General features: G+C 36.8%; 1 protein-coding gene across 3 annotated transcripts; it reads left to right on the top strand.

Annotated features, from left to right (window-relative positions):
* The first annotated feature begins 4,822 nt into the window (after nt 1-4,822).
* Nucleotides 4,823-17,228, top strand: LOC147404035 (protein CELLULOSE SYNTHASE INTERACTIVE 1-like). Of its 3 annotated transcripts, none has more exons than XM_086439837.1 (8): nt 4,823-5,003; nt 5,743-5,899; nt 7,099-7,172; nt 8,179-11,233; nt 12,236-14,783; nt 15,398-15,852; nt 16,577-16,693; nt 16,797-17,228. In XM_086439837.1, exons 2-8 carry the CDS (start codon nt 5,834-5,836, stop codon nt 16,935-16,937), a joined length of 6,456 nt encoding a protein of 2,151 aa, XP_086295963.1. In that variant the 5' UTR covers nt 4,823-5,003; nt 5,743-5,833; the 3' UTR covers nt 16,938-17,228. The 3 variants fall into 3 exon arrangements, with proteins under 3 accessions (XP_086295963.1, XP_086295962.1, XP_086295964.1); XM_086439836.1 differs by having other exon boundaries at nt 5,740-5,899; XM_086439838.1 differs by having other exon boundaries at nt 4,823-5,027; nt 5,740-5,899.

Below are 17,228 nucleotides of genomic sequence, written 5' to 3'. Positions count from 1 at the left end.
GTTTCGAAGACCATCTAATGATGCATACCTCCGGATATTATGGGTGGGGATTAAAATGGGACTAATTCTCCAAATTTAATGGATTTCGTTTCATCAAGTATATTCAAATAAAAATATGGTTCGAATATAGGTTAATATTCCTTGACTCAACTCGAATCCAAATCCATCCTTATATCCGTCAATAACCGAATGATATATTACTTTACTTATTGTATTTTTATATTTTTTTAGTTATTTTTTTTATCAACCAACAACAGTTAGGTTAGTGATCAAGGCCTTTCTTCAAAATGGAGATGTCTTGACTTCAAGTCACCAGTTGGCAGTATTTGAGATTATCCGACTCAATTGATCCGAATCAATTATTTCGATCGGATCGGATTTGGATAAAAAAAATTGGATATGGATATACTCATATATGGTCCGAACTTGACTTGTTTTAAGTCTTACTTATGAGCGTATAATGTTAATGTGTCTCGAACTCAATAGAAGTTTTTTAATAGAAAAAATTACTTAAAAGACCTTGGTAGAGTGATTTTTTTTAAATTAATCTTTAAATTTTAGGGCTTCTCTTAATATTTTACTTGGTAAAACTTTTTTTTTTCTTCTAATCAATGCTTGAACCTCACTCCCCACATTTCTCACAATTAAAATGCCAAATGAATCATAATCGTTTGAATTCATTGTTTTCATAAAATAAAAATAAAATTTGAATTTATGCATTCCCTTCAAGTTTTTGAGATTCTGATCTGATGTAAAGGATTTGCGAAAGAAGTAGAATTCATTTTCAAGCAATTTAAAGATGAATGTAAAAAAACTAAGATTTTTTAATTTTTTACTTCACTTTTGGATAAAAATCTATCAAAAGATGATTCTTTTGGTTTGAAATCATCTAAGACAGGTTGTTATGTTAAATTTTTAGTCGATCTTTCCATGTATTTTAATTTAAATAAGTTAAAAGACAAAATTGGGTGGATATTACCAACATCAAGTTCACCAATTTTTATTGTTGAGTTTGACATTTTTAAAATTTGTTGAATTCAATAACAAAGATGTTGAGCTTGCCAATAAAAATGTTGACCTCAACAATATAATTATAAAAAAAAAAAAAATGTGGTGAGTTTGACAAGAGAGGAGCTATTAAAAAAAAATATTACTAAATGGACTATCTACCTACCACCCAAAACTTAGGGACTATTTAGAAAGAAATCTCTCCGTTGGGTCCATTAAATACATTTCCATTGTTTAATAAATACTAATGGAAGACGATGTACATGTTATGCGCCTGATTTATTAAAAAAAAAAATAGGATTCTTATAATATTAAAATTAACAAGAAATTTTAGGAGATTTTCAACCATGTTGAATTAGCAACAAATTTATAGGACTTGAGGGAGGTAGGTAAGAAAAAGGTGTGAAGCTACAAAAAAGTAACTTTTTATTTAAATATAAATATACTTATTTTAATTAGTTAGAATATTTTAATTCAAACTTGAAGAAGTTTGAGAGAAAAGAAGCTATAAAAAAAAAGGAACTTTTTATTTAAATTAAATATACTTATTTTAATTAGTTATAATATTTTAATTCAATCAAATTGAGTTAACTTGTTCGAAATATCATAATCTTGATAAGTAATGAGAAAAGGCAAGAAACTGGATTTGAAAACCATGGTCATAGGGCAAGCTTGATAAGTTTGTAAATAGGTGAGTGTTAATACCATATTACCACATACCAAAGTTCATAGAGTGTCGATAACTTGTGATTCGTGGGTTAAAAATCCAATCATGCATTTAACTTCCTGTTCTCTCATGTGAATTAAATCTCTTAAATCTTTTCATGGGGGCATAAGTTGTGCATCATTCTTCTCCTCTCCTCATTGGTAGGGGACTTGTAAAGACTCTAATGATCAAGTCAGATGAAAATTCGATGAATAAGGACTCAAAGAGGAAAATTTTACATGTCGTAACCCTCAAATAATTTCCTTTTTACAAACCGAATTCTCTTGATTGTATCTCTAAAAATGCTGCTCTCATCACTCTCTCAAGAATCGATACATGGCCGTACGAACACATGTAAACGTCTAACTAGGTCTGGCTTGCCCATATTTAAATGAAGTGGGTAGACATATTAGTCTTCATCAAGCTATTCAACCTCCAGGATAATTATTTTTAATCCATTTAATCTCATTTTTTTAAATTCAATTTTACTACTCCAAAATCCAATATTGTTCTTGAGGTTTGAATATGGAAGGACATAGAATTTTAAGATTGAAGTCAAGGTAAAGAAACTTCACCAAGAGGTTGAAGATGATTGGTTTTGTAAAATAAATAAATAAACAATTTTTGGCTATATGTCAAAGATGAGGATGTTCAGGTCATTTCATATAATTCTCAAATACCCAAGTCAAAGGGTATTTGATCAATTTGAAAATACGGGTGCATCTCAAATATTCATCGAAAACGTGATGAGGTGTGTCTAAATCAGTTTTAAAATAAGTATTTTACATGAAAGTAATCTCAAAAAAAAAAAATTTCTTTCCTTTTTTAGTGGAAATCCTAGGAGTATCCCCACCTTTGTTGAGACTAATCTATCTGGGGCCGCACGCACCTTTCCACTCTGTCACGTTACAACAGGTAAGTAGCCACATTTTTGTGGAGGGACATATAGAGATTTGAAATCATTATATGGGAAGCAGACCTAAATTATTGTTAGTGAGTAGTTATAACTTATAATAAGGTTGGCGAAAGTGGGCAAATATTGATCGTGTGAGGTTTTTTGTTGTTTTTATTATGAGTACTGATAATCTGACTTAGGCACGCGGCAACTCATTCGATTCATCTAATGTGACAGGCTCGAGGACCGCAGATGAGCTATCCTCGGGATAAATAAACACGTTTCCCCATAAAAAGGTGTAATTTTGCATCCCAAAGAGAGAACATCTAAAATTTTCAAGTCTGCCACGTCAGGTAAGTCAATTGAGTACGCCATGTGCCTAGTCACATTATTATGACTCTTTTATTATTTATATTTCATACTATGCTGTCGCATACGTACGTGTGTCAGCCACATTTATCAATTACTAATTATAGAATTTAAATGGACAGTTGGTTAGATTATTAGCAAAATTAGTTGGGCTGTCTTATTAAGTGAGACAGTCAGTCCCACTTGATAATTAAGTTACACCTTTTGGACAAAGGAAAGTTTATAGATTAGATAACCCCAGCACCAGCACCAAAGATGATATTTACCGAGAGTGGCCTTCTATATTGTCTTATATACAGATGGTCTGGTGTTCTCAGTATTTTGCCGAATAAATCCTCATTGAGAAATATTTATTTTATAGAAAATTATGCACCAAAAGAGATTGTCGAATTGGCATTACCCTCCCCACCTTCTTGAAATTACAATTCACTCTCTCACCTACATAATCACACTTTTGACAAATTGAATTTTGTTTGATAACTAGTTGACTTGCCTTTACATAGAGTGTAATGGAGGAACAAAATTTGTTTAGTCAATTACACCAAATATTTGGAATGGGATTCGAGTTGAGAAAGTGAGGAACAATCGAACTAAGAAACGAATTGAAACAAAACATCAAATCACACATAGAAAAAACAAAATTTTACATGATATATTCACAGATCACACCGATTCCACTATGAAAAGAAAACTCATAATTACAGATTACACCCCTTCACAAAAAACGAAAAATATAAATACCTCATGAAACCTAACTAGGATTTTACGTACTAATAGTAAAATTATGAAAATACCTTTGTTTTTTTTTTTTTTTCTTTTTTTACAATACCTCCTTGTTGACCAGTACTATTAGGCTCCACAAACCACGACAATTTGTTGATGTATAATGTACGCGAATATATTATTCTGCATTGAATTAAGATCAAACACGTATTATCTCAAGTTATACTACGACAAAAATCAAAATTCCCGACATTAAAAAGGTAGAAAAACAATTGATAGAAGTTGTCGAGTTTATTTAACGTTAATAATCCTGCTCTATGAAAATGACATATAATTTGGCAGTAGCTTATTAATGCTTCTTGTTGTTAAAAAAGATTGAGTTTATTTATAAGACGTCCATTTCGAAATACTATTTTTGTTTTTTAAAATAAACAATATTTGCTTTTTATATTTTTTTAAGCAAAATACCTTTTTGATGTAAAAATGGTAGAGTTCTATTGACAAAAAAGTGGGCTACACTGACTTCCTACAATACTATCTTAAATATTGTGTTTACAAAGAACCATTGATTTTCTCAAGTATTTTATTCTTGTATCTCAAGGAAAAGCAACTGTAGGTCCATTCACATCATCCCAATGTTGAAGATAATGTTGTAGGAAGTCAGTAAAGCATTGTTATTCCAATAATCTTTCTTATATAACGAGAGAAGATGGAGTAGAAGTCACTCGACACCAAATTTTGGATCCCACAAATGTCCCCACCTTTAAATTTACACTTAATATAATTAAAATCATTTTGATCAAAAACTAAGAAAATTGTAGCATGTCATCTTAAAATCATGGTGATTAGTTTTTAAAATTATAAAAATATCTTTTATATTATGTAATATTCATAAATTTTTTAATAAATATTTTAAATTATAAATAGACTCTTTTGATGCATGTGCGTTAGTGATGCTAAAATACGAGGGTTTTTTCTTATTAAGTAAAATTTACGCTCTTTTATCAAATTTCGTGGTTATCCCCTATTATTATTTTCGCTTCAAGTTGAAGAACACCCGTGACCAAACTAACAAAACAGGAAAAATTAATTAAATAAAGGAGAAATTTCTATTGGTTGGGAGCTGCTAGAATGAGCCGAGTAGTGAACCCAATCAACGCTTTAAACTGTCGGCGGTATCGTGTCGAAGCAGAGACATGACATCCCTTGTACCCATAAAGAAGCTTGGATTGAAAATCACACAAAATAAGAGTAAAAATCTCGCATTTTTCTCTCTCGTTCCAGAAAAAAACGTCTCAATAGGTGAGGATCGAGTCTTCAGAAAAGGTGTATTTTTGGCTGCTCGCTTTGATCGCATTTGCTTTTCTTCACGTTTCATCGGATTTCGATTGAAGAGTTTCTGTGATTCTGCTACAACATCTGAAATCTATGATAGAATTTATATATTGAACGAGTGGCCTGATTGTTCTGGAAGAGTTCTTTTGTAGATTTAACCAATTCTCTAGTTTGTGCTTCTTCTTTTTATGTACTTTGGTCTTACAAGCTACAATTGTTGTAGTTTCGTTTGGCAAGTTTATGAAATTCTTCACATTTTTAGATTTTCTAAGTAAAAAATGTGGAAGTTTGAGTTGAATAGCAGTTGATCTAGTGTATTTTTTTTTTCTGCAAGTATGGTGGAATTCTTTTGAATCCATATGAAAATTGCTTGGATTTGGTTCGTGCTTCTAATAACTCTGAAATTAAGTTGAATTGTTGATTGATCTCTTCTTGTTCTGGGCTAATGTTATTAAATATTTAAGAATTTTGTAGGTTCTTTGAAGATTACTAAATCGATGCTTTGAAAATCTTTGCAATGTACTTGTTGAACTCTGGATCTACTGGTTTTACTTGTTGAACTCTGTATTTGTATTTAATTTGTTTTAAACTTGAGATCTACAGCATTAGTTTCAATGTAGAGGAAATTCAGTTCGTCTTATCTTGAGATCTGGATTTTGGTTTATAGTTTTTAATTCAGGTCTGTATTTGTTTGTGTTGGCAGAAGATATTTATTTTTTGATGATCTCTCCAAGCTAGATTTGGAGAGAATCAGGCCTCTGGAATAATTTGTCTGAAAGTCTTGTATTGCGGCAAAGATGGCGGGGACATCGCCATGGAGTTATACTACCAGCAATGGTGGCAGCCATGGAGCTAATGATCTGGTATTACTTTGACTCTGTCACTTGCCATGTTCTATTTAGTTAGAATTATGAGAATATTTGGGTTTTTGGCGTTCCTATCTGGTTTTTATGAAATGTAATTCTGTATAATTAAGTGGAAAAAAAGTCACAATTTTCGCTCACTCAATTGGTACTGTTGGTTTGTCAGTGGGAATGGTGCCTGGTTGCCAGTTTAGACTGAAATGTATACAAAATTTTGGTTCAGATTTTTGGGAAGGGAGATTTGATGCGAGAGAATTCAGTTTCTATTTTTTTCTCTCTAAATTCTGAGAAACCAACAAACATGAGTCTATGTACAGTCATACACTTGTTTTGCAAATTTCTGAAGATACTTCATGATTAAATAATATCATATTCAATTTGTCTGAATCTAAGTGTTTTCCACAGTCCCTTGGGGATAAATATCCTTAAGGAGTGATTGACCATCTTACCCATAAATGAACACTTGATTTCAGATTTTCCTTTTTTGCAGTTAGTGCTTAACTATCTCTAGTTTGAACTCCAGTAGCAGGAATCTTCTACCCATTGTGCTATCCTCGGTGTCTTGTTCCCTCTCTCGCTTCCAGTGATAAAATAGTTCAATTTCTACCTTTTGATGATTCTTACACTCCTAACATAGATCCATTGTAGCACTTTAGGCCACTCCTAACATAGAACCATGTTCTAACACTTTAGGTAACTAAGTTTTAAACTAGCTACTATTGACATCTGCTTTGTGTCTTTTCTAAGTATTGAGCAATGAACTTTGGCTATGACATATCAAACTAACTGGTTCTTATGCTGGTGGGTTATGGTTGCTTATCGCCGTTTTTCATTAGTGGAGGATTGCTCGATTACAACTAACCAAGTTGGCCTGGAATTGGTTTTCTATCGACTTGTTTTTCGATCTGCTATTAATATTCATGAATATACGGTTCTTGAAAAATCTTGATAGAATTTTGCCTTCATATAATATTTCTTATTTTTTAACATTTGTGAATAAAGTCTAGCCATGTTCTTCTATTACTTTGGGTTGATGCATAATTTTCTTTTTTCTTCTTCAATGGTAAGTCTATTCTTATCTTTTTATATAATTTTGACCACCAATCTATCCATAATATATAATCATTTATTATAAATAGTGTCTGCACTTCTATTTATAATGGTTAATCCCAGATTTTCTTTTTATTAAATAATCACAGGAAAGGAATGTGGATGCAAAACTTCAAGATTGGGAGCCTCCTACACCACACTCATTTACGAAGATGGGCTTGAGGTCAGTTCAAAATTTGAATTTGACCTTGATAGAAACATTCAAATACTTTGGAAAGATTTGCAACTTGTTCATGTAAAATCAAAGGCTGCACGATTCGTGCTTATTTTATTGGTTTTAGGAAACATTTCACTTTCTTTGGCCATCAAATATTAGCATGTTAAAGATGTGTTTTAATATTACCAGGTACTTCGTCATACTCAATTGAAATATTTGAAATTTTGGTGTCATTTGTTTTTCCTTTTAGATAGGTCTAAGCGTAAAGGTGGGGTTTTGATCCCAGTTCTGTTATTAGCAAACATAGACTTTACCACTTCACCAAGGTGCCATATATTCTATTTATGTTGGAACAAGTTAGATGATTTGCTACTATCCCATAAGTGCTTCATGTTTCATCTATTTTTATTCAATCTAAAATTAAATGGCAAACCACAGAATACAGGAAAGATAACAATTAATTCTTGTATATATCTTCTAGCTCTAAAACAGATTAAAATTTCCTAAAATTCATGTCTTGGAATGGTTAGAAATCTGTATCCAGTACTTATAGTGACAAAGTCGGGGTTTGGGAATAATTCGGCAAGAGAAAGCTTCGCAAAAGTTGATAAAATCGGGAAAATATCGGAGAAATTAAAAATAAAAATAAAAATTTTCGAGTATAAAAAATGTAATAAATATGAATGTCATATATTAAATAATAAAATAACACTTTAAAATGCTAAAAATAAAATAATCTATCATTTTTTCAAAAAATCGTCTATTTAATCATGATTAGTATTGATTTTTGAAAAATCAAAGATATTTTTTTTCCAAAATTTTATGATTTTTTGAAAAAAATGCAGTTTTTTGTCACTATGGTTCCAATATTTTGTAGTAATATGATGTGTATATGAGAAACTATCAAGGTGGTGCACCTAAATTTATTTCTTTTCAAGTTGGTCAAAGAGACTGTTAACATTGGTTCTCCTGAATAACTGTCGCTTCAGGATCTTACTCAAGTTTCCTGCAGGGACCGTGGTAGTATGGAAGATCCAGATGGGACATTATCAAGTGTTGCCCAATGTATCGAGCTATTGCGCCAAAATTCCTCTACTATACAAGAAAAAGAAAGCTCGTTGAAGCAGTTGTTGGACCTTATTGATTTGCGTGACAGTGCTTTTGGTGCTGTGGGGTCTCACTCACAGGCGGTTCCAATACTTGTTTCTCTCCTAAGATCAGGATCACTTGGAGTGAAGATGCAAGCTGCTGCAGTTTTAGGTTCTCTCTGTAAGGATGACGAACTAAGGGTAAAAGTCTTGCTTGGCGGTTGCATCCCGCCTTTGCTTGGCCTTCTCAGGTCAAACTCAGCCGAAGGCCAAATTACAGCTGCAAAGGCTATTTACGCTGTTTCTCAAGGTGGTGCAAAGGATCATGTTGGATCAAAGATATTCTCAACTGAAGGAGTTGTGCCCGTGCTTTGGGAGCAATTAGAAAATGGGCGCAAGTCTGGGAATTTGGTTAGTAACCTATTAACAGGGGCTTTGAGAAACCTCTCTAGCAGCACTGAGGGATTTTGGTCGTCAACAATAGAAGCGGGAGGTGTGGATATACTCGTGAAGTTGCTCGCAACTGAACAGTCGAGTACTCAAGCAAATGTTTGCTTTCTTCTTGCAAGTATGATGATGGAGGATGCAAATGTTTGTTCTAGGATCTTAGCTGCACAAGGTACTAAATTGCTCCTCAAGCTGCTAGGACCTGGTAACGAAGCCACTGTCAGAGCAGGAGCTGCTGGGGCTCTGAAATCTCTTTCAGCACAGTGCAAAGATGCGAGGCGAGAGATAGCTGGCTCTAATGGGATACCTGCTTTGATAAATGCTACAATAGCTCCATCGAAAGAATTCATGCAAGGTGAATATGCCCAAGCATTGCAGGAGAATGCAATGTGTGCTCTTGCAAATATTTCCGGTGGTTTGTCATTTGTCATTTCAAGCCTTGGTGAAAGTCTTGACTCATGCACTTCACCTTCACAAACTGCTGACACATTGGGGGCTTTGGCTTCAGCTCTTATGATATACGATAGCAAAGCAGAATCTATCAGAGCATCTGACCCTCAGATGATTGAGAAAATATTGGTTAAGCAGCTCAAACCTCGATTGCCGTTTCTTGTGCAGGAACGTATTATAGAATCCCTAGCCAGTTTGTACGGGAACGACATTCTCTTAAAGAAGGTTACTAATTCTGATGCAAAACGTCTGCTTGTTGGTTTGATCACAATGGCAACGGATGAAGTTCAGCACGAGCTAATAAAATCCCTTCTCACGCTTTGTAACATTCAAGGCAATCTATGGAATGCTCTTCAAGGTCGTGAAGGGGTTCAGCTGTTAATATCTCTTCTCGGGCTGTCTTCAGAGCAACAACAAGAATGCGCAGTTGCACTGCTTTGCCTTCTAACCAATGAAAATGATCAGAGTAAATGGGCAATCACTGCTGCTGGAGGCATACCTCCCCTTGTTCAAATCCTTGAGACAGGTTCTGCAAAAGCCAAGGAAGATTCTGCAATCATCCTCGGAAACCTCTGTAACCATAGTGAAGATATACGTGCATGTGTTGAAAGTGCTGACGCTGTTCCTGCACTACTATGGCTACTGAAGAATGGGAGTCAGACTGGGAAAGAAATTGCAGCAAAGACATTAAACCATCTTATCCATAAATCGGATACCGGGACAATCAGCCAACTCACCGCTTTATTAACCAGTGATCTACCTGAATCTAAAGTTCATGTTTTGGATGCATTGAAAAGCTTGCTTTCTGTAGTGCCCTTAAAGGATCTATTACACGAAGGAAGTGCTCCAAACGATGCGATTGAAACAGTGATTAGAATTTTGGGTACTGCTCAGGAAGAAACTCAAGCTAAGGCTGCATCTGTTCTAGCCGGACTCTTTGATCTCAGGAAGGATTTGCGTGAAAGTAGTGTTGCCGTTAAGGCACTTTGGTCAGCTATGAAGTTGTTAAATATGGATTCTGACAAGATCTTAATGGAATCGTCATGTTGTCTTGCTTCTATTTTTCTTTCAATTAAACAAAACCATGAAGTTGCTGCTGTTGCTAGAGATGCATTGGTTCAATTAGTTGTGCTCGCTAACTCTTCAGTTCTTGGAGTTGCTGAACAGGCAACACGGGCTTTGGCAAATCTTCTTTTGGATAATGAAGTCTCAGAGGAAGCATTTCCCGAAGATATTATTTTGCCCGTTACAAGGGTTTTGCGTGAAGGCACTGTTGATGGAAGAACACATGCAGCAGCAGCAATTGCTCGCTTGATCCAATGTCGCACAATTGATTTTGTACTATCTGATTGTGTGAATCGTGCTGGAACGGTTCTTGCATTAGTTTCTCTTCTGGAATCAGGTAGTGTTGAATCTCCTGCTACATCAGAAGCACTTGATGCACTTGCTTTGTTATCACGGTCAAAAGGAACTACTGGGCTTATCAAACCTCCATGGACAGTTCTAACTGAATCTCCCCTGACGATAGCCCCAATAGTTTCATGTATAGCTGATGCAAAACCCTTGTTGCAGGACAAAGCTATAGAAATTTTATCGAGGCTATGCCGAGATCAACCTACTGTTCTGGGAAATACAATTGCTAGTAGCTCAGGGTGTATTTCATCAATCGCAAGACGGGTTGTTAGTTCTAAAAACACAAACGTTAAAATTGGGGGAACTGCACTTTTGATTTGTGTTGCAAAGGTTCATCACCAAAGAGTTGTAGACTCTCTGAATGAGTCTAACTCGTGTGCCTATCTCATTCAAGCTCTTGTTGAAATGCTCAGCTTGGTGCAATCATCAGTAGACAAGGGGGACAATGAAAGCGAGGAGGCTATAAGCTTTTACAGTCATACTGAAGGACAAACTAGAAATGGCGAATCTGAAAATAACACAATGATTATTTCTGGTTCCAATTTAGCGATATGGCTTCTTTCTGTTCTTGCACGCTATGATGACAAGAGTAAAATTGCCATTATGGAAGCTGGAGCAGTTGAAATTCTCAGTGACAGGATATCACTATGTTTGTCACAAAGTTATCAGGTATTTTCACTTTTTTTTTTTTTTTTTTGGGTGTTCTTTCTTCTTATAGAAGCAGTGATCCATGTGCTTCATTGATGACTAGAGTTTGCCTGGCATGGGCATCATCTAAAAGAGGAAAGATAGTAAAGTTAGAGGGGTTTTATTGAAAAAGGGAGTAAAAGAGGAAAGATGGTAGAATTAGAGGGATATTAAGGGGGTGAAGAAGAAAGGTAATAAAGTGGGATAGTGTGGATCCCACTCCACTGTAGCTGGACTGGGACGTTTATACCCCACAAAACTGTAGCTGGAGTGGGACCCACCATTGTGTTTTATTATACAATAATGATAAACTGACTCAAAAAAATATTCTCAAATATACTCAACTGATGTGGAATGTGCACAAAACCATAGATTTTTTCCTTGTGTATCTCAAGGAAAAACTATGGTTCTATCTTTTGTGCACATGCCATATCAGTTGAGTATGTTTGAATATCTTCTTTTTTAGTTAGTTTATTATTACTCTTTATTATATAGATATGCCATGATTTCTAAATGATATTTCCTGTCCTCTGCACATCATACTTTATTGAGGTTTCAAATTGGTCCTGTTTCTTTGTTTACTCATGTGTGCTACCATATGTACACGTAATGCATTAATGCTTATTGTGATAAGTTTGGGGTCCAACTCAAAACCAATTGGCAATGAGTGGAGAGGCCCATGAGCTTATATGGAGAGAGACAAGGCAATGAGCGTCCAATGTGGGACTAAACTCAACACGCCCCCGCACGTGTGGGCTAGACTAGGCCAAAGCACGTGGAGATAGGAACTGGGTGGCGTGGAGGAGAGAAAGGCCCGCTCTGATACCATTATAAGTTTGGGGGTCCAACTCAAGACCAATTGGCAATGAGTGGAGAGGCCCAAGAGCTTATAAAGAGAGAGACAAGTATCCAATGTGGGACTAAACTCAACATATTGCCCCGTTGAAGGTTCCATTCATGACTCTGTGCATATGAATTCTGCAGAGTGATTCTAAAGAAGATAGCAGGACATGGGTTTGTGCTTTATTGCTCGCTATCTTGTTTCAAGACAGAGAGATCATACGAGCACATGCAACGTTACGATCTGTCGCTGCACTTGCAAATTTGTTGAAGTCAGATGATCAGGCAAGCAGATATTTTGCAGCACAAGCTATGGCCAGTCTAGTCTGTAACGGTAGCAGAGGGACTCTTCTTTCTGTTGCAAATTCAGGGTCTGCCAGTGGGCTTATTCCCTTACTTGGCTGTTCTGATGTTGACATACATGATCTTTTGGAACTTTCGGAGGAGTTTGCTTTGGTTCGCAATCCAGAACAAGTTGCTTTGGAGAGATTGTTTAGAGTTGATGACATTAGAATTGGTGCTACTTCTCGGAAGGCGATACCTGCCCTCGTCGATCTACTTAAACCGATTCCAGGTAGACCCGGGGCACCTTTTCTGGCACTTGGGCTCCTGATTCAGCTTGCGAGAGACAGTCCTTCAAACATGACTGTAATGGTAGAATCAGGGGCTTTAGAGGCACTGACTAAATATCTTTCACTTGGCCCACAAGATGCAACAGAGGAAGCAGCGACAGATTTATTGGGGATTCTGTTTAGTAGTGCTGATATACGGAAGCATGAGTCAGCATTTGGGGCCGTCAATCAGCTTGTAGCGGTTCTGCGTATGGGCGGAAGAGGTGCTCGATACAGCGCTGCTAAAGCATTGGAGAGCTTATTTTCTTCGGACCATATCAAGAATGCGGAGACTTCTCGGCAAGCTGTTCAACCACTTGTTGAGATCCTTGACATTGGTTTAGAGAAGGAACAACACGCTGCTATTGCCGCGTTGGTTAGGTTATTGTGTGACAGTCCATTGAGAGCCCTTTCTGCTGCGGATGTTGAAACGAATGCTGTGAATATTCTTTGCAGGATTCTCTCTTCATCAAATTGTTCAATGGAGCTGAAGGGCAATGCTGCAGAGTTGTGTTGTGTCCTTTTCGGAAATACAAGAATTCGGACTACCATGGCCGCTGCTCACTGTGTTGAGCCTCTAGTGTCTCTCCTTGCAACTGAGTTCAGTCCTGCCCAGCACTCAGTGGTTCGTGCTTTGGATAAACTATTGGATGACGAACAACTAGGCGAACTGGTCGCTGCACATGGTGCAGTCATTCCTCTCGTTGGCCTTCTGTTTGGTAAGAATTATACACTTCACGAGGCTATTTCAAGAGCTCTTGTGAAGTTAGGGAAAGACAGACCCGCTTGTAAGACGGAAATGGTGAAAGCTGGAGTGATTGAGAGCATAATGGATATCCTCCATGAAGCGCCCAATTTTCTTCGTTCCTTACTTGTGGAGTTGCTTCGGATATTGACTAACAATAGTACCATCGCAAAGGGTCCATCTGCTGCAAAAGTGGTCGAACCCCTTTTTCTGTTACTTAAAAACACGGAGTTCGGTTCTGATGGGCAGCATAGTGCCTTACAGGTTCTTGTTAATATTTTGGAGCATCCCCAATGTCGTGCTGACTATACTCTGTCTCCTCTTCAAGCTATTGGACCACTTATCCTCTTATTGGATTCTCCCACTCCAGTAGTACAACAGTTGACAGCCGAACTTCTCTCACATCTCTTCTTGGAAGAACATCTTCGGAAGGACTCAATAACATGTAAAGCAATTAGCCCACTGATACAAGTTCTTGGGTCTGGAATACAAATTTTGCAACAGAGAGCTATAAAAGCTCTTGTCGGTATCGCATTAACTTGGTCAAACGAGATTGCAAAAGATGGTGGTGTCAATGAGTTGTCGAAAATTATATTGCAGTCTGATCCTCCATTGCCTCATGCTTTGTGGGAATCCGCTTCTTCTGTTTTATCTAGTATATTGCAGTTCAGTTCTGAATATTATTTGGAGGTACCCATTGCAGTGTTGGTAAGGCTTCTTCGTTCTGGCTCGGAAAACACAGTTATGGGTGCATTAAATGCTCTGCTCATATTGGAAGGTGATGATGCAACTAGTGCTGAAGCAATGGCCGAAAGTGGTGCTGTAGAAGCACTTTTGGAGCTTCTCAGGTGTCATCAGTGTGAGGAGACCGCAGCAAGACTACTAGAAGTGTTGCTAAATAATGTGAAGATCAGAGAAACAAAAGCTGCTAAGTGTGCAATTTTACCTTTATCTCAGTACCTGTTGGACCCACAAACCCAAGTTCAGCAGGCAAGGCTGCTCGCTTCTCTAGCTCTTGGTGATCTATTCCAGGCCGAGGGCCTTACCCGAACAACAGATGCTGTTTCTGCTTGTCGAGCTTTAGTTTACGTGCTTGAAGACCAACCGACAGACGAAATGAAGGTCGTAGCTATGTGTGCCTTGCAGAACCTCATAATGTACAGTCGATCAAACAAACGAGCAATTGCAGAAGCTGGTGGTGTTCAGATTATACTTGATCTCATCAGTTCAAGTGATCCGGATACTTCAGTTCAGGCAGCAATGTTTATTAAACTTCTATTCTCTAACAGTACTATTCAAGAGTATGCTTCTAGCGAGACCGTGAGAGCACTAACTGGTACATTTAACTTACCTCTCTTAATCTATGTGACCATGCTTCTAGGGTATAAATGGTTTGGATTTTATCTAAAATCCAAGTGACCCAAATAAAAATGTGTCGGATATGGGTTGTGTCCTTTGATCCGAGTTGGATCCGGCTCAGATATCCCTTTATCTGCCTAGATTCAAATGATATATTGCTTTGAAAATAAAATTTTTATGTTTTTCGAAGAAAAAAATTTCTACTACTTTAATATAACATATATTCTTATAAAATAAAAGAACTATAATAGTAAAATAGAATAATATAACAATTAGAAAAGAAATATAGCAAGAAAATGTTGAACGGTCCAAAATTATCCAACCTGTCTGACCCAAATCAAGTAATTCGGTCGGGTTGGATCTGGATTTGGATTCAGTGAAAGCAAAATGATTTGGATATGGTTTTAGCTTAATAGGATCTGAGTCAGATTTGGATTCGGATCTGGATAAAACATTTGGATATGTATATGGATATTCTCAGATCTGTCCTGAACACGACCCATTTTAAGCCCTGTGTGCTTCATGAGAATACTTTTTTAATGCGCGCAAATTATTGATCCGTTGTTCAATCGTTTTGTTTTTGTCCTGCAGCTGCTATTGAGAAGGATTTATTGGCGTCAGGAAGCGTGCATGAGGAGTATCTGAAAGCTCTAAATGCACTACTTGGCAATTTCCCACGTTTGAGAGCCACTGAGCCCGCCACACTCAGTATTCCCCATTTGGTCATATCACTCAAGACTGGCTCAGAGGAAACTCAAGAAGCTGCTTTGGACTCACTTTTCCTTCTGCGGCAAGCATGGTCGGCATGCCCAGCTGAAGTCTCTAAAGCTCAATCTGTTGCTGCTGCTGAGTCTATTCCTTTGTTGCAATACTTGATCCAATCTGGTCCACCTCGCTTTCAGGAGAAGACAGAACATCTTTTGCAGTGTTTGCCGGGGACTTTAACTGTAACTATCAAGCGCGGCAACAATTTGAAGCAATCAGTTGGAAACCCTAGCGTCTACTGCAAAATCAAACTTGGAAACAATCCACCAAGGCTGACCAAGGTGAGACATTGAAACCCTCGTAATTATTTACAGTTTTCTTTATTTAAAGTACTCACTAGTTCGGTATTTGCCTTCTGTTTTCTCCAATGGAATTCTATCTAAAACAATATTTTTCATTAATTCCGAGTCTTCAATTCTGCTCACAACGTCAATCCGCATTCTCTTTGTTTCTCTTTCCCTCTTTTAGAACCTTCAACATTCCTCTAATTAGAGTTTTTATTGCTCTTATTTGTACACAACCTGAACAAAGTCTTGACTTTCCATTAGTTGATCACCTATTGGGGCTACTTGATTTCTAAATGTCTTTCTTTATTTAGTATTTCCACTCATTCATCTCAACAGCCTCACTTGTGCTACACAATCAAAAATTCAAACCGACAAGACTTATACTGACAGGTTTCCTTAATAGACAGCTATCAAAAAAAAAAAAAAAAACTACCAGACAAGGTTCACATGTTTACTGCAATTTTTTTGGAAGCTATCTTCAAGTGTACCATTTAGTTGTCATTTAAATCTTCTCTAATGTTCATATTTGCCATTCTCTGCTCTTTAGATGCCCTTGAACCTGAGCATGGATTCCCCCCCCCCCTTTTTTTTAATGCTTGCTCTCGAAACTCTCATAGTTTCTCCAATGTCTCTTGTCAATTTCGATTACTGTATCATATCTCTTATGTATTAATCAGCAGATCATACTTACATAACACGCTGGTCATTTATTTTTCAGATTGTGTCAACGGGTCCTACTCCTGAGTGGGACGAGAGCTTCTCATGGGTGTTTGATAGCCCCCCCAAAGGACAGAAGCTTCACATCTCCTGCAAGAACAAGAGTAAATTCGGAAAGGTAAATCTTCTATGCAACAATGAAAAGGGATATTTTCGTACATCTCATTCTCGACTTTGCTTTGATGGAAACTGACTCAAATATCTTTTCATTTCAACAACAGAAGTCATTTGGAAAAGTTACGATCCTGATCGACCAGGTTGTAATGCTTGGTGCAGTGGCTGGGGAGTACACTCTCTTACCAGCAAGTAAAAGTGGGATCGCTCGGAATCTGGAAATTGAATTCCAATGGTCCAACAAATAGCATCTCCCATTGAGGTACATAATATTGTTGGTTATTGTTGTAATATATCTTTGAAAGAAAATTGGAAAAATCGAAGCATTTTATTATTTTATATCATGTCAGTATATAGTACAGAGGGATTTGTTGTGCTCTTTAGGTCTCTCTGGTTGTGTCGATTTATTCTTTTGTATTATTGTTTTTTGTATCTGAGGGGATAAAATCTCCCAGGGGAGAGGGGGATTTCTTTCTTTGTTTCGTTGATTTAGTGTGCCCATAAATTTTCTAAGAGGAAATTAATGAGGATTTGGCTTT

Source organism: Akebia trifoliata, chromosome 4, assembly GCF_017979445.1.
Source record: "Akebia trifoliata isolate Shusen 1 chromosome 4, ASM1797944v1, whole genome shotgun sequence".
In the NCBI taxonomy this organism is placed as follows: domain Eukaryota; kingdom Viridiplantae; phylum Streptophyta; class Magnoliopsida; order Ranunculales; family Lardizabalaceae; genus Akebia; species Akebia trifoliata.
The sequence above is the reverse complement of the archived record's forward strand: the minus strand, read 5'-3'. Positions and strand labels throughout refer to the sequence as shown.

Bases quoted from the DNA above. Each gene is read 5' to 3' on its own strand.
- LOC147404035 (XM_086439837.1), top strand. From the start codon at position 5,834: ATGGCGGGGACATCGCCATGGAGTTATACTACCAGCAATGGTGGCAGC. The intron at 7,173-8,178 runs GTCAGTTCAAAA...AGTTTCCTGCAG, and splicing joins TTTACGAAGATGGGCTTGAG to GGACCGTGGTAGTATGGAAG. The intron at 15,853-16,576 runs GTGAGACATTGA...TTTATTTTTCAG, and splicing joins ATCCACCAAGGCTGACCAAG to ATTGTGTCAACGGGTCCTAC.